Genomic DNA, 21,458 nt, shown 5'->3' on the forward strand with positions numbered 1-21,458 from the left:
GCACTTTGTTTCCAGGGATCAGTGATGTGAGCTTCTGGAGAGACACACTGGCAGATGCTTGTCTCAATTCTCACTCTCCATCCTTGTCATGTCCTCTGTGGCTGCAGCGTGATGCCCCGTATTTAAGGACAGAAGAGGGCTGAGGCAGCAGAGATCTCATCACGGCCCCAAATTGTCAGCAGGTACTGTGTTATGTACATTTCATGTATCACCCCATTTAACCTTCACCACAACTCTTAGAAATTGGAGAGAAATAGCATTTTTCTCATTTTTCAGGTGGGGAAACTGAGGCACTGGGTTATTACAATCTTGCTCAAGGTCATCCAGCCAATATAACATGATGTTGGGCCCAGGTCCTAGCCACTACGCTATAGCTCCAAGGAAGGCCCTTGACCACAAGCAGAACTCCTGGACATAGACAGACTGTCAAACACCCTACTGAGAAGAACTGTAATTAGTAACAGATAATATTTATTATTAAAGTCCTTCTTTGCCAAAAGACGTATATTGATTTCCATTACAACATTATCTTAATTATGTTAATTTAATTGGCAAAATACACCATTTGAACTATCCAGTGTCTTTTTCCCATGATGTACTTTAGATTACCTCCTTGAAGCATTCAAATGCCTTAACATGCTTCCTATGAGAAATGCAATGCAAAAATCTACAATTTTAGTTTAAAAAGGAGAGAGACAGAGAGAATGAAGGCAAGAGTTTCTTGGATGAAACCTGCATTTAAAAAATTCCCGATCTCAAGGCCATGTTATAGATTGGATGCTGTTAAGGTCTTCATGAATGTTTAAAGTGACAGCATTCCACTGAAATCCACTGAAATTTAATTCCAATCAAACTTGAGAATATTCACCTTTGATATAGACTATCCTATCTATACTTAAAAGTTGTATACAGAAAAATAAAAGGCCAGTTATCCATAAATGTTCATCTGTCATTGTTTTAAGCCTAACATCTTTCATTATATATTTATTTGGCTCTTGTGTTTCAAATTACTTTTTTATGTCAATGAGAGTTAAAAATCGTGCTGGTTAAAGTTTTGCCAAATAAGCACAAAGCTAACCCTAGCTAAAGAAAAAAAAGTACAGCCCATGAATTTTTAAAAGTTCATATATAATATATCATAAAAGTGGGATGAGTAATATGGGACATGGATTTTAATAAAAAGTTCCTTGGCCATTTCTCAGAGACTTTGAGATATAATCAATACTCCAAAAGGTATCTTGGGGATAAGGCAAGATTTATGACATTTCTGCCGAGAACGACACTTTCTGCTTACTCTACCAGCTGGGGGACATGATACTGAATTTCAGAGAACACAGGAAAGGAAGGTATTTTTATCTGCCTGACAGTGCTTCAAGGATGCAGTTTATGGTTCACTGGTGACATCATATTTGACGGAAGGACAGTAACAACCTAAACAAGTGTTCTGAGGGCGACGGGGAAACTCACGTGCATCTCAGCATCAGTTCGTGACTGCGTCAGACTTCGGCTTCTTTCCACATCTGAGAGCAAAGCCCCGGATGAAAGATCTAAGATGCGTGAGTGAAGTTTCTGGGTAAGAACAGAGAGAAACTTTGAATGGCACTGATTTAACTGTTTGTCACAAAATCCTGCCTTGGGCATGTAAATCTCCAAAGAGTTGATATTTCTACATTAGGTAACACATATCTTAACTCAAAAAAGTTTATCTGAGTTTATTGAGTGTTCTATATATATACATGTGCGAATTACAGCTTATAAACAATAATCACACTTTCACAGTTAGTCAATATGTGTTGGAAAATACGGAGTAGGGAAAAATGAATAGCAAGAAAAATGTGGATACCCCAATACACTTATTGGCTAGTATGAAAATTAACTTTTGATATTCACATTAAGAAACAATCACTGTGTTAACCTTATTATGCTGAGTACTGGTTAAAATTTGAGCAAATAATTATAAAAGTGACCTTATCCCTATACAGCATTGATCTTGTGAAATCTTCCTTTGTACACATTTTAACTCAAAGTCATTAATGTCATCTGTTAGGAACAATTAATGTGAATAGAAAATAATTGCATCAGGGATCTGGGGACTCGGAGGGTTTTGTGCATTAATATTCACATGCTATTCGATTATATACTCCATTCTTTATTTCAGCTTTGCTTGGGTGGCCTGCTAAACCAGGGACATTTCACTATATTAATCTTTATACTAATTACTAAGGCTTTTCTGTGGACATTAAATTTGATCTGTTTGATTGCAAATACAATAAAGCTTGTGATTTATGTCTCATGTTTCTGCTAGGCTGATGACATTTTAAAAATGGTACTTGTAGCCTGGTTTGTCTTGGTTACAACTTTTGTGCTTTCAGACACGAAAAAATCGAATTGAGTAAGTAAATAATGTGGCTAAGATGCCTTCCTCACCCCTGAAAAGTTTTTCTATTCCTTTTCTTCCCTGGAGAGGCTTTGCTGCATACTGATGTTGAGCTGGGAAATGACTGATTATCTGCCACTAACTAATGTTGGGATTATGCTAGAGTGCAGGGGTTGCCCAAGGGTCACTTTGTTCCAGCAGATCCACTATGTTGTTAGCCAGGACGTAAATGCCACTAAAATGAGCTATATTGACTCTATTCCCCATTTGACTTCCCTTAGGTTCAACTTGTGTGAAAGCCTTGTATACTTGGTTAGTTGGTCACTCAACAAACATCCACCGGAAGCTAACATTGTAAATCAACTACACTTCAATGGAAAATAGGAAAAAAACATCTACTCAGTGCGCACTGAAGGGTGAGCACTGTGTGATAGGACTGTTCTGTGTGCATCTGCAGGAACGAAGGCATTTTTTTCCTGCTTTGGATCAGTTCTCCTTATCAGTGGAGCTTCAAATCATTTTCCTCAAACTTACACTCTTGCTTCTCTCAGTCTGTGTTTGTGGAGTTACTTTCACCAAAAAGGGTATAAATCCTAAATAACGGGTTGTTCATTATTTTGAAAATTCTAATTTCTCCAACAGAGCTAAGACATCAATAGAACCAGGATGTTGGTTCTGCACAACTTTTATAATCTTTATCTCAAGCTCCCTCTAGAACCTGAGTTCCCAGGGGGCAAAGACATTTTAGGCCCCAGGACCTGTCACAATGTATAGTACCCAGTAAGTACTCAACTGATGCTTGTTATAGTCTACAAAGAAAAAAATGTCTATATTTTCTCCACCCACATATACGTTTTAAAGATTGAGAGAGTGCCAAAAGAATGATAACATTCTGAGACTTAAGATTACATTTATCAATATGTGAACAGTCCAAGAACTTATGGGAAATGACATTCAACAAAAGAAATGATGATTTTGAATGGTATATCACGTGGTTGGGAGGAAGAGTCCTTATAGATTAGACATCTGACTTACTCCGCTCATTCTTATCAGATATATGATGTCATCATCGTGCTTTCTGCATGAATACGTGTATGTATAAACCAATCTTCCTAAACGATGTTATGCTTCAGTGATCTCTATCCCAATGGTCAGTTCTCTCCATTGAAATGGGTAAGGTCATGAGGGAGAGGGGACAGATCCTAGGGCAAGGAGATCTGAGTTTCAGCCCTAGGGCATAAATTTTACCAGACCTCGGGATGTAACTGAACCTCTTGTCTCAGATTCCTCGCCTGCTACAGAGGGATGGAAGAGGCTACCTAACCTATGTCACAGGTAGGGAGAGGTACTGCCATAGTCAGGAAGGATTATAAATAATACAGTATGGTGAAATGTACACAGCCTTACACCAATTATTTGTCATAACTGAGAGTTGCTGGTAGATCATTTCTTAAATGCTAAGGTACAAATGAATCGTTTGTTGTTATAGTTTCCATATATGTAAGGAAAATAAAAATTGACTTCCAGGAAAATAAGATGGACTTTTGTGTTAAGACTGTAGGTAAGAAAATGGTACGTAAATATCACCCTTTCACACACATCTCCTTCTTGGTTAAATAACCACAAAAGTTCCTGAGCTCACAGGTGTTGTACTTCTTAAAGTAAGAATTTTTATGAAAGGTTTGTATTTTTCTATACACATATAATATTGTAGTAAATATATTCTCATAGAGAGAGAGAGAGTATTACTTTACAAACTGGTGTTGTGGTGGTGTTATCTATGATAATTCAGGTCTCAGTGAAAAACAGGTAGAGTGTCTACAAGGGGAACTCAATTAAAGTCCTGGGATGACTATAACCAACAGGAGAATACCGTGACCTCTTCAGAGAAGTCCACCGGCTTAGTTAGAGGGCAATTCACTATCACACAGCTACTTACAGTTCATGATCACTGTTAGTGTCCATCTGGGTAAATCTCCCACTGGAAAGTGTTCAAACTTGAAGTCTTTAACCTTCGAATCTGGATGAATTCTGGAGTTAGACAGAAGTGAGTGTATGTGTGTGTGTGTGCGCACGTGTGTGTTTTAGACGTGAGCCGTAGCAAAATCACTTGGTATAGGTTTGAAATTGACCTCACATCACCTCTTACACTATCTCAGTAACTCAGATTCCACTTGGTCTTAGAAATGGACTCCTAGCTTCACACATTCCCAAACCGGAGGCCAGTGAGATCTTTTCCCTCAAATGCTTCCTTCGATCGTCACAGTTTACTGCTTCCTTCCCACCAGACTGTTTCGCTGTCTCTAAAATGGACCCCTCTCAATTCTGAGCTGGGGCTTTTTTTGTCCATCTGCCCATAGCACACCCTCCCTGCTCCTGCACACCTGGCTGAAACCTGCTCACTCTTCAGGACTGCACTGAAACTGGCCTGCAAGGCTGTCTGTCATCTCCAACCCACGTTGGGTTCCCCACCCGGCTGGGTTACATCCCTCCACCATTTTGGCCCTTTATCTTAACTGCATGACAGTTGACTTGCTCCTGTGTTGCAGGCTCTATTTTCCCAATAGGGTAACCAGCTCCATGAGAACACAGGCCAAGACCTCTCTTTCTGCTTTGTCCCTGTGGCAGGGACTGGCATGGTGTCCTGGAACCTGATCTCCCTTCTTTCTGGGCACATAGCTAGACTGCATTTCCCAGCCTCCTTTGCAGTAGGTGTGGCCATGTGACAGGGTTAGTTCTAGCCAATGGGGTGTGAACAAAAGTGATGTCTGCCCTGGCCCAGGAATATCACCCACATTTGGTGCTCTTTCCCTTTCCATCAGCTTGATGCACCCAACTCAGTGTAGCAACTGCAGAAACCACAGGTTGAGGATGGAGCTACTGGGTGGAAGGAGTTTGGATTTCTGAATAGTCAATGGAACAGAGCTACCCTTAGATCAGTGATACATCTTTCAGAATTTCTATGAGAAAGAAAGAAACTTACACTGGGTTTGAGCCATTAATCATTTGAGGGTTTGTTTGTTCTCATGATTAACTGGCTGATAAAACCCTTCTCTGAGATAAGCATTCTGTAGCATACAGAATAGCCACTAAATAAATACACACATACACACATACACACATATATACACCTGCACACATCAGGTATATACACACATTATATACACGTTTGCAAACGTGTTCACACATGTATATACATGGTGATGTCAGCAGACCAAGGTGACTTCCTGCACTGAGGATTTTCAGCTTCATGGGGAGGAGACCTACTTTGTGTCACTATGCAGGGGTAGGTGTGGGGATATGTGTGACAAATGTGCCCCTGTGGTGTATCTCCAATCATAGTCAGAATGCATGCCTCATACCAGAGTGAAATACCAAGGTCAGCTATGGGGACCTGGCAAGGCCAGAGCAGCCAGTGCCAGAAATACACACTGGGTTAATGACCTTTGGTGGATTACTCTGCCTTCTGTTAGCCAGCTCTATTTTTCTATTTTGCAGGTTTGAAACTATAATTCAAGGCAGAGAAATGTCCCCTTCTCCATACTGGGCCCGAGACTGGCTGTCCTTTATCTGGTGGGATGGAGGTGGAGTGGCCCCTTCAGAGGAGCAGGGACTGTCCCCAGTTAACGATGGCAGTGGAGACTGAGACCACGGTGTCCTGGTCTTTCAGAGCAGGGCTGGAGGGCTACTTTTCCATTTTCTCTTTCTCTCCTCACTCCCAGAGCTGCATTGCTTCAGATGCTTAGCCAAGGCTTGTTGTATTTAATAGAATTCTGCCTCTGGGTTTTTGCTTAGTACCAATGTGATGTCTTAACTGTAAAGCAGTGACTGCTGAGGCCAGGAAGACACTGAATCCTTATTTCGTGACACGGGTGAGGTTACAAAGCAGATCAGCTGAGAAATGTGGGGAACATGGGAAACCATGGGAAAATCAAGTGAAATACGGTGAATAAGCAGCTTTTGTATTCACCAGTGTATTCCCTAAAGTTTGAAAAGGAACGTGTGAATTTTCTCACTTTGGGATTTCAAATGTAGAGAGGAACACACGAAAAGGATGGTTTAACCATTGTTCTTTTCTCTTCATTCAGATTTGGTGAGAGAATTCATCTAATACCACGGTCATGGATTTAATTATCCTCCCCTCTAACTATGAAAACTGAGTGTCTGTACAAAAGAGAAGTTACGGGAGTGAATATAGCAGATATCTGATGAATGGACTCTATAAACACAAGTAATCTAGGTTCAGCAACAAAGCATGGATGTGAATTAGTGTTTTTAATCTGCCCTGCTTCAGTCCCCTTAACTTACTCAACCTTGGTGGATACTCTAGTATTCATAACTTGAATTCTACCCCAGACTGCTTTATATTTCCCAGAGGTGCTTTCTCTTCCTGGTGGAAAAAGTCTCTCGGTCAAAGGGGATGATGCCTGTGCCCAAGGTTCCTGAATTCCTGTTTTATTTATGATGTTAGAACATCTGCTGTCACCAAACGATCTGGTGCTAAGCCTTCTTTTCCAACCACATTTCCCTGAATTCTATTCCTAATGCACTCCACCACCCATTAGAAGGTATTTTTCTATTCTCAAAGGTTCATGGTAGGACATTTAGAAGAGTGGGAGAATTTCTTGGAATTGACCCCTTCATCACTGGTATCGTTAATTGTTCAGCATCCCTGCCAAGAGATGCAATCCCAGCAGCGGCCCCTGGTTACTCCTTGTCTTGGTGCCTACGCCCACCTGCTCTTGGCCGCTGCCTTGCTGAGTGCTGCTGCTCCCATCCTCATGGCTGGTTGCTCATTTGTACTTGACTTTGGTTAGGGATCACCCTCCCTCACAGACCTAGTGGCCTGCATCCTCGGCTGACTTCTTGGAGGCAGAACTTGCTACTTCTCAGCTGTGGCTTTGTTTCCAAATTGCCTTGCTCCCACCTTGGAGACCATCTCAGCTCACAGCTTTTGGAGAGCTTCCTAGAGCACCACGCCGGTTCCCTCAGCTCAGCCTTCGGCTGGCCCTGGGCGCTTTTTCATCTCCTTTAATCCCACTGCAAGGAAGCGAGTCTGGAGTGCGTATGTTATTAGGAAATCCTCTGAGCATCTTTTGATTTTGCTAATTTCTTAGGTTTTCCTGTGACTTCACCTTTCCAGATATCTTCTGTTAGAGGGGTAGAAACCATTTGTGGTGGATTTGGTATATGTTTAAGAGACTTGCTCTAAATGTGGCTTGAATTAGACATAACCAAGTGATAATAAACCTTGTTCCCTCTATTGGGTAATAAGGCAGTTTTCACAGGTATGCGTTAGGCTCTGAAAGGAAGTTCAAGGAAATCTCCCAAAATAGCTCAAAGCCTGATTAAGTCATTTTTCTTTAGAAGCTTGACTCACCAAATGATCATACAAACCCCCCCCAAGTTTTACCTTATTTGCATACTAGACATACATTTTTCTTACATTTTGCCACATTCAGAAATGTGATTTTTTTCATCAGCCCTTCCAAATCCCATCAAGAGATATTGTGGCAGACCCCTGGTTCACATTTCATAGGTTTCATTCTGTTCCATTAAGAATTCATTATAAAACTGAATATTACATAACTGCATATTACATAACTGAGTATTATATGGTCATTTCTTAAATTCACAAAAATTTGAGCCTAGGACAAAATATTTTTGGATGAAAGCTGATGTTTAATTAATTATGCCATTATTTCCACTTTGGGATACAAAGATAAAACATAATATCCGCATTCGGTCATCCTGCTGATGTGACACAGAGCACGTCTTTTGAATATTCTCTCAGAGGCCCTTCAAAAAATATGTCCATCAAGATGTGATCGCCCTTCAGAGTCTGAAATTTTTATAGCTAGTTTTTCCCAGCCATCTACAACAGTCCTTACTGGGATGATTATTTTCCCTGACAACTTTCAGACTTGTCTTGCATGTCAGTCTTTAGGAGCCCCGAGTGCCTGTGCTTTGCTCTGGTTGGTGCCTCTGCAAGTGACATGGCTCTACATCCTTTTTCCTCCTTCTCCGGGATCCAAGGTTATAAAATGCTTTTGAAACAATTATTCCACAGCTATATTCCAAACCTTCTTCAAGGGTCTCTACCACCATGACAACCTGATTATCTGGTGGCTGCTTAAGGGAGCATTTGGTTTGGTGACTAGGAAGTTTATCTGGGGTTTCTGCAGCTGAGACTGATGACTGGAGTGTCTCAAATCTGTCCTGTCTTCTGAGATGCCATTAACAGTGCCCCAAGGACCCACAGGGTGAGGACCAGCAGGATGATGGATGAGGATGAAAACAGCAGATCTTGCCCGTGGGGGCCTCCACTCTAATTCGTCCCATAAAAAGCATGTATGAAGGACCTACTGTGTAAAAGTCCTGACGCTGAACTATGAACAGACTCACAGAAGCCCTTAGCGGAGCCTAGGATCTCAACAAGGGACCTGAACATACAGATAAGAAAGAACAGAAGACTCTTAAGGCAGAGAGGGGAGGGTATAGCTCAGTGGTAGAGCACATGCTTACCACGCACGAGGTCCTGGGTTCAATCCCCAGTGCCTCTATTAAATAAATAAAAAAAAAAAACTAATTACTTACTCCCAAAATAATTAAAAAAGAAAGACCGATAAAAGTGTTTAAAAAAAAGAATATTAAGGCAGAATATGCAAAAGAGATCAGGTACACGAAGGGTGCTATTGAGGTAGGGGTGGGGAGAGGTCAGTGTGGTAACACAGTTAAATATAAACGAGAGAATACTCTGTGCAGTAAAGGCTCAGGCAACAGGGGGTCAGCTCTCCCTGCCAAGCTCCCAAGTCTCTTGGTCTTTTTACACAAACAGGAATCAGAAATATCTAATGTATAGCAGCAAAGTGACAGATGTCCATAGGGAGATAGGCTGTAGGGTGAAGGTTTCTGTGGCGGCTCACTCATACCAGCAGAAGAGCTAGTTGCTAAGAGTGATTCACACCTGCCTGCCAGTCCTAAAACTCTCAAAGCTTCCCTTTTGTCTGTGACTCTTGATCTGAGAGAGGAAGTGATTTAGCACAGACTGAGCCTATTCTGGGATCTAAGAGATACAGAAGTACTTGAAATTTCCATTTTTATCACTACTTACTTTAACAGGTACTTTAATAAGTGCTTTCCAATTGCCCCTGCTGTTTTGTAAAATTATCTACACTGCATTTTACATTTTTAATCAAGCTTTATTTTTGAAATGTCTCCTGGATTTCTGAAGCTTTTGGATTTTGACATATAGGGTAACAAATTTTTCCTCTGATTTCACAGAACAAAAGGGATTAGGGAGAAAAACATCTTGACCTTCTATTTTCACCAGACCTATTGGAAATTGCATTGATGGTCACTGGAGTCCAAAGTACTGTTTATTAGGAAGAAATGAATTACCTCCTGCCCTGGGGGTCAGCGGGGAAATGAGTGCAATCCCTTCCCGATCCTATCTCATGAATCCTCAGGCTACAGTGAGAAAGAAGCTAAGATCTTTAATTTTTAGGGATGAAGAACTCAAATAACCAAAGCTAAGGATGGCATCCAGAGTCCCTAGGCTATATTCCAGTAGATGGTAAAGCCAGGATTCTCTCCCATATCTGCCTTACTGCTGAGTCCAAACTCCTTCCACCACGTTCGGCTCCCTTTTCCCCTGGAGGAAGGAAATTGCTATCCTCCTTGGTCTCTTTTGCAAGATGAGTTGTTTATTCGTGCCTAAGTGCTTAGCCCATAATCTGGGTCGCTCCCATCCAGTGAACTGGGTTGCCTTGGGAATTCTCCTGCCCAGATCATTTCTCAGAGAACTGAGAAAGAGATAATAACAGCAACAGTAACAACAACAGCTGCGAACATGGCGCCCTTCTCAGCACTGAGTATCTGCCTCACATACACTATCCTTGGAAATGCTTATCACAATTCACAGTAAGGAGTGTTACCGTCCCCATTCACAGGCGAAGAAACCGAGGCCCAGAGATAAAAATCTTGCCTATGGTCATTCAAATAGTATTTAAATCCCAGGTAGTCTGACAGCAGAGCTCATACTCTTTATTTCCACAGTTAAATCTGGCTTATAATAGCTGGTTATAAACAATTTACTAAAATAACAATATTAATTAACTAGACAAGATAAACAACTTAGGATTAAAAAATAGAAATAACGAAGTACCATGTGATATCTTCACTTACCATACACAACATAAATCAGTCATTACTCAAAAATGTACTTTCTTTATTATTATTATTAATAATATTGATAATATTTTTGGTATCAGTGATGTTTCCTTCTTAGATTGCTACATTCTTTTAAGGGAAACATAATTTTGCACATAAATATTTGGACCTAACTGAAAAATAGAACTAAGGAAAAAATAACAAGCATTTATAGAGTGCTTGCTGCTTGCCTTGCTAAGCACTTATATTACTTTTTTCTTACTTCACTGTTATGATCACCTAACAAGGTAGAAACTATTGTGAGCTCCATTTTTCAGATGAGAAAACTGAAGAACAAGAGGAGTTAGGAACTTTTCAAGTCAGGGGTTTGAACCTCGACACAGACTTCAGGGCTGTCCCTCATGATGCGCTCTGTCATTGTGTCGTCTTATCCAGGGTAGAAGATGAATAAACACTAGCCCTGCCGCCAAGGTGCTTGTAGGACAAGCCACCAGGCACCCTCAATGTCAGGTACACGGACAGCTCAGCAGGGGGCTCTGGGAGGGCTTCTCCCAGGAAGCAATAGCGAGGTCGAGATTTAGTGAACAAGAAATGATGACTCAGGAGAAGCCAAGAAAGATAATACTGAACAGTATTTATAAGCTAGTAATTTTATGCCCTATATTTCAAATTGCTATTAGGAAGCCACATAAATAACAATTTTCAACTGCTTGTTTCCGGGCAGAACCTACACAATGGTCCAGAGAAGAGAAAGTGATATTTTTCTGCATGTAGCTCATCAGGGCCACAGAGGCAAATTCAAGGAGGCAAATGGTGAGATGGCCCAAGCAATAAGAAACCTGAATCAAATCACACAGCGGGCAAGCAAGTAGCAGTGCTGGGATGTGACCCTATCACTCTATCAAAAATACATGCTTTCTCCCCTCTTTTTTTTTTTGCCTACTACACACCTTTCCCTAATGCTGAACTTGGCTGTGGGTCTCCAGGACCCTTATCTATGTAAACAAGGCCTGGAAGAAGAGACTAGAAAACTCCCTGAGGAAATATGGACACAGAGGACACACACACACGGCTTCCATGCCTTCTCGGTCTTCCTTAAAGGGGTGACAGGGGTCGAGCCAGGATCCTCACTCACGCTGCTTGCTAGGGATGTGCAAAGAACTGCCAGCACCCCTGACAGCTCAGTCACTAATCCTGAAGACCTGCAGTGACCCCTTTGGTGATGCCAAAGCAACCCACACATCCAGGCTGTTGGCAGGAAACCAGACCTGGTCCTGCTCTATTCTCGCAACTAAAACGAGGAGATATTAACATCAAAAGATTATTGCTTGACACTAGAAGATAATCTCCCAGGAAGGGAATATGCCTTGTCAGTGTTTTGGAGAAGAAAAAAAAAATCATGCAGAATTATTTATAAGATGGGTGCCTCCTTACATTATTAAAGGAAAGATGAGCACAAATGAAATGCAGAGTTTGGGAGATTATATAACCACTGGGCCCTGAACAGGCTCTAAGAGTCACTCACAGTATTTCCCCGCATGGGGGCAGGGGTAAGAAATAGATCAGAGTGTTGATGACAATGACTTTTGTGACGGGCACTCATGTGCCTTTCACAGCCCGATGTCTCGGTCCTAATAGGACAAGTGGTTGGAGTCCCAACATTTATGAAGACATATTCAGTAAGGGCAGTTTCTAGCTGAATGTTGAGCAAAGGTCCATAGTCTCAGCTCCTTTGATAGTTAATACTAAGTTGTGCGTTTCCAGAGTTTCAGACTCATTACTTCCGTTTGGTTTATAGGCTGTGTTTCTACAGATCTGCGTCACAGCTTCCCTGTAGCTCCAGCCCCAAGGCAGTTTTCTAAATCCACTGTTATTTTACCCCATGGTAAGAAATGCCTCATGGTATTATAAACAAGCAGTTGAAAATTGTTATTTATGTGGCTTCCTAATAGCAATTTGAAATATAGGGCATAAAATTACTAGCTTGCAAATACTGTTCAGTATTAACAGTGGGAAGGGTAATATGTAAAACAGACATTAAAGGATTAGCTGTAAAATACATTTCACTAAGTTAAATCATTTCTTGGCAAATGGCAGTTTCCAGTCATTACGTAGGATTTATCAGGTCAAGTGGATTTATTTTTATTTTTCTATTAGTTTGCTAAATATATTCTATATTTAAATTTCAATTGTGTGTGTGTGAGCACATGTGTATTTCGGACGTATTAGGAGAAGCTGCTGAAAACAAAATCTGAGAGAGAAATGATACCAGAATTTCAAGTCAAAATTGCTTCTCGGTTTCCCCAGCAACTCCTCCAGTAAGTTGACTTAAGACTCAGCTGTAACATCTAAGGCAAATGTACACGATGTGATATTACAAATATTTGTATGACAGATTAGGGAGTTTACAACTGCATCAGAAAATTCAGTAAAAGGTCATCTTCACAAGACATAAAACAATGCTTCTACTGTTTTTTCTCAACTGTATAGGCACAGAATACTTTGTTGGCATCAAGCATGTTGAGTAAACACTATGGATTTGCAAACCAGACATTGAAAAAGAAGGTAGAAAGAGAAATTCCTAATCTCCTGGAAACTGTGAAGTATTAAATGGATATTTTGATGCATAAATACAAATAACATAATCTCTCTCTTTTCTTCTGAGACCATCGCCAGTTACCATAATCCTAAAATTGTTCTGTGTTCTCAAATCTCTAAAGATTTATTTATTTTCATAAATTGCTTCGATGGAAACTTTCTTAAAAGATGTAAAGTAATCTTTGTCTGAGTTTCCTTTCATTTTATAACATGGGCAACATTTTCAACCTCAGAGAATACCAAAAGTGACTTCTTATTTTTCAGAGGAATTGGTTCTAGATCAATAAATATTACAAAGTCATGAGCGTTCTAGAGGTAAGAAACTGCCCTTAGACTCACTTGCGAAACTATAGGAAAATCCAAATTGCGAAGAAGTAATTACTGTTTAGAATTCAGGGTCTGTTTTGAACACTTGCTACTAATCAGCTATTTTTAAAGACAATCATTTTTTCTCAGACTAGGAGTTGGAGACCACAAATAGTTCTCCTCAAATGCCTCATGTTAATAATTCCAGGGATTTCAAACATTTATTCCATATAAATCTCTACTTTTTGTTCAGCTGTTTCATGTGAGATGGTGTATTTCTTTTCATAAATACTTTTCTATTGATCAAAAATGAATGAAGTAAGATGTCCTCTTAACTTGGGTGCATAAGAATATAGTCATTGTGTAAAATGTAAATCACTCGTTCAGAAAGCCAGAGGTTGAGTCACAGAAGATGTCGTCTAGTCCAGTGTGTCATCCGGCTTGACACTAGCATGAAGTTCAGGCCCAGGAGCCATGTTCACTGCACTATTGAAACACCTCGATTAACTGGAATCCAGTGGACCCAAACCATTGACTAGCAGATACACTTAAAACAAAGACAGTAACTACAAATCTAGCTGTTAAACATTCAGTAGAAATCCTGGGTTCAGGTTCACAAATTACCTACTCTACCCATTTGCTAGACCTATAACTAGGGAGGCTGGACAGTACGTGGCCCCAGGCATTATACTGCTTGGGTTCAGATCCTGGCTTTGTGCGTCTTGGGGTGAGTTACTTCATCTTTTGAGTCTTAGTTTCCTTTATAAATAATAATAACAATGTTAGCTCACAGGAACTTACTGAAGATTGGATGTTCAAGAGAAGGAATTCCCGAATTTACAAGGTTGTGACAGGGACTCAATTCATTAAGATGCTTGGGGCATAGTAAATGCTCAATAGATGTTAGCCATTTTCAGGACTGGTGACATAATTTGCAGGGCCCAGTGCAGGGGCCTGTTTGTGAAAAAGATATTAAGAATTTCAAGCTGGTGACAGAAGAGCATTAAATCAAGTACAGGGCTCTTCTAAGCCCCCATGTGACCACACAGGCTCACAAATCTCTTGGTCTCTTGGTTTCCTTTGTAATTACCCATGAAGTGGGCCCCAGATACTACCTTATCTTATAATCATTAGACTCTGAGAGATACCCCAGAATCAAACAAGGATCTAGTTATACTACCCTTACTGAGCTTACTGGAGTAAGAGAGGGATTTTGAAATTCAACATCATTTTTCAGTAATAGAACAGCATGCTTTTGTTGTTGTTCCTGTCTGTCCTCAAGTAGTGACCCTTTCCTGCCACTGCAAACCCCAAACAGCTGTGAAACAGCTTCCTCATATGAGAATCACCTCCACTGAAGAACCAGCCTTTTGGTAGCACGTAAGTAATGATGACAGCTTGAAACACAAGATCCCAGACTCTGGAAAATGTCAACAGAGGGTACCTGACGGAGGTGGGAAAAATACAAATAGCAAGGCAAAGGGAGGCAGATATTCCTTGAAAGTCAGTTTTGTCAATTCTCAGTCAGAGTTGCTTCATGATCAGAAGGTTAGGAGTGCCTTCTCCGTTTCAGCCTATATTCCCTTTCCTGCCCCCACAGAAGGGCCACCCACACCTCAGAAGGAACTCTTGCCTAGACAGGAGATCTGGGAGGAATCTCTTGCGAGGCAGCAAGACGGCCCCAGGTGGAAGTGGGCAGAGCCATGTCTTATATACACATTCTTCTTTCTCTGCCCACCCGCCCGACATTCCTGCCCTCTCCTTAGCAGCTCCATAGGCCTTCACACTCCCTGGTTTTTTGATTCTGAAATTGACTTGCTGACACTTGTCTTGTTGTTACCCATGGTCCTTAACATGACACAGGGTTGAGGACGAGCTCTTAGTAAAAACCCTGCACCATCAGTGAAGGTGTGTAAAACGGCCAATGAAGACTTCAGAATTCTACCTCATATAACCTTTCCTGAGAACTGGCAGTTTCCTTTGTCACTGCACTGTCTACACATGCCTCCCAAAGATACAAATAAATAAGAGTGCTAAGTTTCTCCCGCCCCCTCCCTAAACTGCCATGTCTAACTATAATTTCTAACTACAGTAACAACTGCTATATTTTTCCTTGATTTTTTTTTTAAATGAAGGTACTGAGGATTGAACCCAGGACCTCGTGAATGCTAAGCATGTGATCTACCACTGAACTACACCTACCCCCCCATAACAACTGTTATTATATTGCACCACGCAGTAGTGATATCACATCTCATACAATACGAAAATCCTGTTAACAATCTCTCTCTAATTAATTTTAGCCTAGACCCAGACAGACCCTGTCATGTGCCACCAAAACACCATGTAGCCTGCTTGCTGGTCAATGGAGTTGTTGTAAGAATCTTCAATTTCTTTTCACATTTACTTCTTGAATTTGTCACTAGACGCCAAAATCTTCTGAAAGGATTAAGCAGTTCTCAATACGATCTCATTATTGACATTTATGCTGACTGATGTTGGCTCTTACAGAATTGGAATCCACAGATCAATTCTCTTATTAGATTCTTTTTCACTGTTGCCATAATCATTTTATCACACAGGCTGCTGTTATCAAATGCTGCTTTATCACTATGTAATGGGACAGGTTAAACCAGTTCCCCTAGTATGCCACAAGAAATTAAAAAAAAATTCTCCTGGTTTTACATCTTCTTTTTCTCAAATATTAAGAATTTAAAATACATTCATATAGAGTTTAATTTGAAGTTATTATCCCTTAAAACTATGTTCCATGGGAGAACCAATGTTGAATCCTAAGGAAAATATATCCAATACACCTTAAAAACAGTTTTCTTTTCCTCTGAGAGAGTTTTCAGATGTCAGATTACAAAGTAGGTACCTCTACGTGGTGACCTTGGCCAGCTGGGTAGAGCAGGTGAAGATGTCACTGTCTCTGCTAGGGTCCTAACACCTGCCCAGGTGCCCTTGTATGAAGAGGGAGAAACAAACCTTTCAAGGTGCTTCTAGCCCCACACTGTTCTTAGTTGTAAGAGGGCCCAGTTGTCACCAGAGGACCCATCTCTACTCCCCAGAATGCAACTCAGTGTACATGCTCCACCAAGAAATGGTCAGGAGTGACATAAAATGTGAGGCATAGTCATCCAAATATTTTCTGAAGTCTAATAAACTCTGCACTTATTCCTCTAGGAGGAATAATCCAAATAATTGTCCTTGTAACTTCACAGATGGGCAACTCCTAGGAAATAGAAAATGCAGATTCTTAGGGCTCCTTTATAGGAGACTCTAGATGTCCATGGATAGAATTCAGAGCATTTGTGAGTTTGCGGGAAGAAAATGAATTTTTAGTTTCACTAAACTTGAACTAGAATTTACCATTTCCTTCAGCTACAAACATAGTCATTAAACTTCAGTTAAAGAAACTGGTGACTTTGTCACCAATAGAAATCACAGACATCTTCACGTTGCATTACAGTTTGTTGAAAATATCTCTAGATATTATCTATTGGAATCATTACCTAAAACTTAAGTTAGAACTGCCACTTGAGCTTGTTATTTCATGCTTTAGAAATGAAGCACATGTATTACTATGTCAAAGATTTTTTTCAATATTTTACTAACTGTCCCTCAGTGTAACTGGTTTCCTTTTAATCCTGTATCACTTATTTGGTGCATTTAAAAGCATTATTTTGAGAAGGAGACCATAGGCTTCTCTGACCTTACAGAAGGAACCAAGGTGAAAAAATGTTTATGAACCTCAATCCTCTATCTCACGTTGCAAGTGATGTGGAGACCTCTCACCACTATGACTTTCCACACACGTGAATAAGGATGGGTGGATTTCAGCCATCCTGAGCCTTGTCATTTCCCTCCAGAACCTGGAGGCATTGGCTCTGGCTGGGCAAGGACCTTACATGAATTTGAATATCCACTAAAATAAATGAGTTTCCTTTTCATTGCCAAGCCGAGCTCTTCAGCTATGATTGTTATGTATTGTTGCAATCTAAACCTTAATGGCATTTTAGCCCTGTGGTGGGCTCACAGAGAAACTATTTTCAAACTTCAAAAGGCCATTAAAACATGTGCAGATGTCTGGAAAATTAATACTATTATCTATCTCTCACCCTTTGCCTGTAGGAGGCAAAGAAGAGACAAGGTTCAATAAAGATATTAGAGATCGATACCTGGTCATAAAGCAAAGTGCTATCCTTCCCGGAAACACGGGTGGAGAGGAGTACAGAATCCAACAGTGCTTTTGAAAAGACTTTCTCATTACGTTTTTGTCAAAGTCATTCACTTAATCTGTTAAAAATTTAAAGAGAGAATGGGGATGGGAAGGAAGGTGGAAGGAGAGAGAAAGATAATTTTCTGCCATCCTACTTCAATTTGGATGTTCAAGGTCCCAAATTCTCAAGAGTGGAGGCATTCATTCACTCACAAGACAGAACCTGAATTTGTCAAGGTTAATATTAAGCAAGTTACAGTTTCTGTTCTAAAGTGTTTTGCATTCTGAGCGACTTCAGCCACGTTCTGTGAAATTTTCTGCATAGGGAAGTATTTCATAGGTAGTTTCAAGGTGTTCATAAAGTTTTCAGAATCAGAATATATTCTCTTCTCTTCCTTCATTTTATTTCCAACAAATTTTTTTCTGTAAGTGTCCCAGGTACCCCTCAAAAGGCATGAAAACCAGATTTTTAAAAAAAAATCACAGAATAGGAGCTTTCTATTTTTATCAAAGGATTTCTTTTAGAGAGTTCTTCAATTTGGAAAGAGGAAAGAAAATGGAAAATGTTATAAAATACATTTTTAGCAGTTTTTCTTTGCTCAGATGGATGGAACTGACCATGGGAAATATTTCTCCTTCATAAGAAAACCTGAAAATATTTGCAGATTGCGGGTAACATATCCTTTTAAATTCAAGAATAAGCAAGACTGTATTAGTAGGGGTTGCATCTATCTATAAGCAGCAGAAATACTGACTTTCAGGGGCTTCAACATACAGATACTTGCTTTCTTGCACAGCAAGAAGTCCAGAGGTAGGCAGTTACTGAGGTTTGGGGAGTGTTTGTTACTGCATCACAACCTAGCTTATGCTGATAAAGTGAGCCAACATGAAATGCTAGCCAAAAGGACCAAGTGGCAAAAAGTAGTCTGAATCAGGGTCATGTATTAGAAATCTCCAAATAGTATTTTAATTTTATTGAGGTGATTGTGGGTAACAATTCCTTCTAAAAGGGATGTTTTTCTTTTGAAGTTCAAAACAAAGAAGGACTGTCTCAGGAAGACATTCAGCTACAAAAAAGGAAAGCCCGAATTACAGGGTCTTAAGCCTATAGGAGTTTGTATGTCTCACACAGCAAGACGTCCAGAGGTGAGCAGTCCAGGGCTGGTACAGTGGTTCACTGATTTGATCAAGGAACCAAACTCTTCCATCTTTCTGCTCTGCCATGGTTTTTCTTGGCAAGGGGAGTGGGACCTCATGCTAAGATGGCTACTACCCATGCTGGTATTGCCTCCGCCTTCCAGATAGGAAGAAGGGGTAAGTAGGAATGAAGAATGCCACAGCTATGCCCAACCCCCTTTATCGCAAAAGCAAAAGCTTCCCCACTGCAGTCTCACATTCATTTAAGTCTTACTGGCCAGAACCAGGCCATGTGGACTCTCCTGGGAGATAAAGGAGGATGAAAAACAGCATATATGACTTTCGAGTCTCTGACGTGGAGGAAGGAAAGAAGGATGGAGTGTGGTGGTCATGAGCGCTGCTTGTCTAGCACGTCTAATTCTCTCTCCTTCTGGAAACATGCCTGCTCGTGCTTCCCAGCCTTGTTGTGATTGGGTGGGGCCATGTGACTAGTTCTGGCCAGTGAATTGTGAGGATGGTACTCCAGACCAGAGCGTTTTTATTTATTTACTTACTCATGTTAAACGCTTTTTTTTTTTTTAATGGAGGTACTGGGGATTGAACCCAGGATTTTGTGCATGTTAAGTACTCAACTCTACCACTGAGTTATACCCTCCCCCTCGACCAGAGTGTTTTTAATAGTGATATGAGGTCTCCCAGAACCCTCTTCTTCCTGGGCTGGTGGAATAGCAACTTTTGAGATGGTTCCTGCTACATCAGTTTTGTCTCCTGAGTGTCTAAGATGTGCAGGGCTCCCCTGCTGACCTACCAGAGCCCTGAGACATGAGTAAGAAATAACTCCTGATGTTTGAAGTCACAGAGATTCTGTGGTTGTTTGTGTCACAGCATAACCTAGCCTGTCCCGAATGATTCAATGAGTCAACCTGAAGTGTCAGCCAGAAGGAACAAATGTGGGAGGCAAAAGGAGTCTCCGGAAGGCCACTCCGTATTCGCCACCTCGGAACCTAATACCCTGAAGCCAACTTTCTCGACTTCCAGTGCAGTTAAGTGGGCTTTAATTCATAATGTGATACTGTCCTTGTACTGCCCACAGGACACAGACAAATCATCCCTCTCTCCTGTGTCTTTACATAGGTGAATGGCTAATGACATATAGCGTGTTCAAGGTAAGCAACCAAATTTAATATGAACTTCCAGGATGACCATCTACAAAAATGTAATGCATGATAATGAAGATGGCATGGTTTATGACAAGACTAGTTAATGACACAGTTCACATGTCTGCATGACTGAGTCTGCCCTTAAGAGGAAGATAAAATAACCCGGCGGGGGGAGGTGACTAAGAATTAAAGCATTAGTGGTCTCTTCAGTTACATTAAGGATCTGACTTTATCTCTAAATATCGTATTTCACATCCTCAGCAAAGTCAGTAGAAATTCATCCAGTAGTGACCGGGCTTTAGCATAAGGACTCCAAAGCTACCAGCATCCAACCACGATAACAGAGGGCAACCATACGGGGAGGAAAGGGACCACTAGTAGAATTCAATACAAAGGAGACGGGTTGCTTGACTGGCTGTTTCAAGTTTCACTGTTGCTTACATTTCATTTTAACTACTATCTGTGGGCTAATCGTGGGGTGGGAGAGGCAAGCCTTATGGATTTATGCCAGCAGAATCGTTGTTTCCACAACAGATGGTACCACAGACTCTTATATGACACACTCATGTGCTAAAAATCACTTAACATAACTTGAGTTAGGTTCATCTGGCTTGAAAGGTGTGCAGGGTGGGGTGTGGGGCGAAGAGGACACTGAAAGGCTACAAGTGTGATTGCTGATTCGGTCCTTTCTAGGCAGCCACGCTTACAAAGGTCAAAGGTGAGTTTGAAAATAGCAATGGAAGAACAAAAACCACTGTCACATAATGCTACACTTGCCTGGAGTTTTCAATTGTTCATTTAACTGGAGGGATGAGATAATTAATCTCTTCCTTTTGTAAAATCCAAGTATGGATTGCTTTGCTCTCACTGAATGTGTACATACCTCATTTTGCATGTGTGTGTGTGTGTGCACTCTCCATTTTCATTTCAAGGATCAATTTTTAAAGCAAAAATAAATATGATGTATTTAGGGACATCAGTAATAGTGGTTATGGTTACAGTTCCAAGATTTCAATGGATTTCCACTCTACCATGAAAAGGATAAACCCTTCAAATCTTTGAATCATTTAGTTTTATGTACTCTTTTGGTATTTCATTTGGGAGTTATGGGGTGTGAAATATGCACCGTGATGAGAAAACAATTAATCAGCACACCTGTTGTTTATGCTTATTGTATTCGGGGAGGGCCTGCTGGAGCTGTTATTTTATTCCACAGCACGGAGTCGAGCAGGGGGCTTTCAGAGGTGACCTGATGACACTAGATTATACTTTTATTTGTATTACCTGCCTTGTGCTTTGCCCTAACGGATGGAATGATGCTCGCTTCTCAAGTCGGAATGATGCTTGCTTCTCAATTCAGAATCATGTTTGTAACCCACAACTGTAGTCAGTAAGATTTTCAGGTTCAAAAGAAAAATTAAAGTTCAGATCTGCTACAGGAGCAAATAGTAAGGGTAGCAGAGAATTGTCATCTATTGAGTACCAA

At 40.7% G+C, this 21,458-nt stretch overlaps 1 protein-coding gene and 1 non-coding gene across 13 annotated transcripts in view; one reads left to right on the plus strand and one right to left on the minus strand.

The window, feature by feature from the left end:
- NCKAP5 (NCK associated protein 5) overlaps positions 1–21,458 on the minus strand; it is a 912,592-nt gene that overhangs the window by 117,202 nt on the left and 773,932 nt on the right. For all 12 annotated transcript variants that reach the window (XR_012072522.1, XM_072960866.1, XM_072960868.1 and 9 more), the window contains one exon: positions 1,468–1,569. Coding sequence is in view for 11 of the 12 variants with exons in the window: in XM_072960866.1 (XP_072816967.1) it covers positions 1,468–1,569 (102 nt within the window). In the remaining variant the exon portion in view is untranslated. The remainder of the gene's footprint in view (positions 1–1,467; positions 1,570–21,458) is intronic.
- TRNAG-ACC (transfer RNA glycine (anticodon ACC)) lies at positions 8,868–8,940 on the plus strand. The gene has a single exon. It is a non-coding gene; the product is annotated as a tRNA-Gly (tRNA).

Source organism: Vicugna pacos, chromosome 5 (assembly GCF_048564905.1).
Source record: "Vicugna pacos chromosome 5, VicPac4, whole genome shotgun sequence".
Taxonomy (NCBI): Eukaryota; Metazoa; Chordata; class Mammalia; order Artiodactyla; family Camelidae; genus Vicugna; species Vicugna pacos.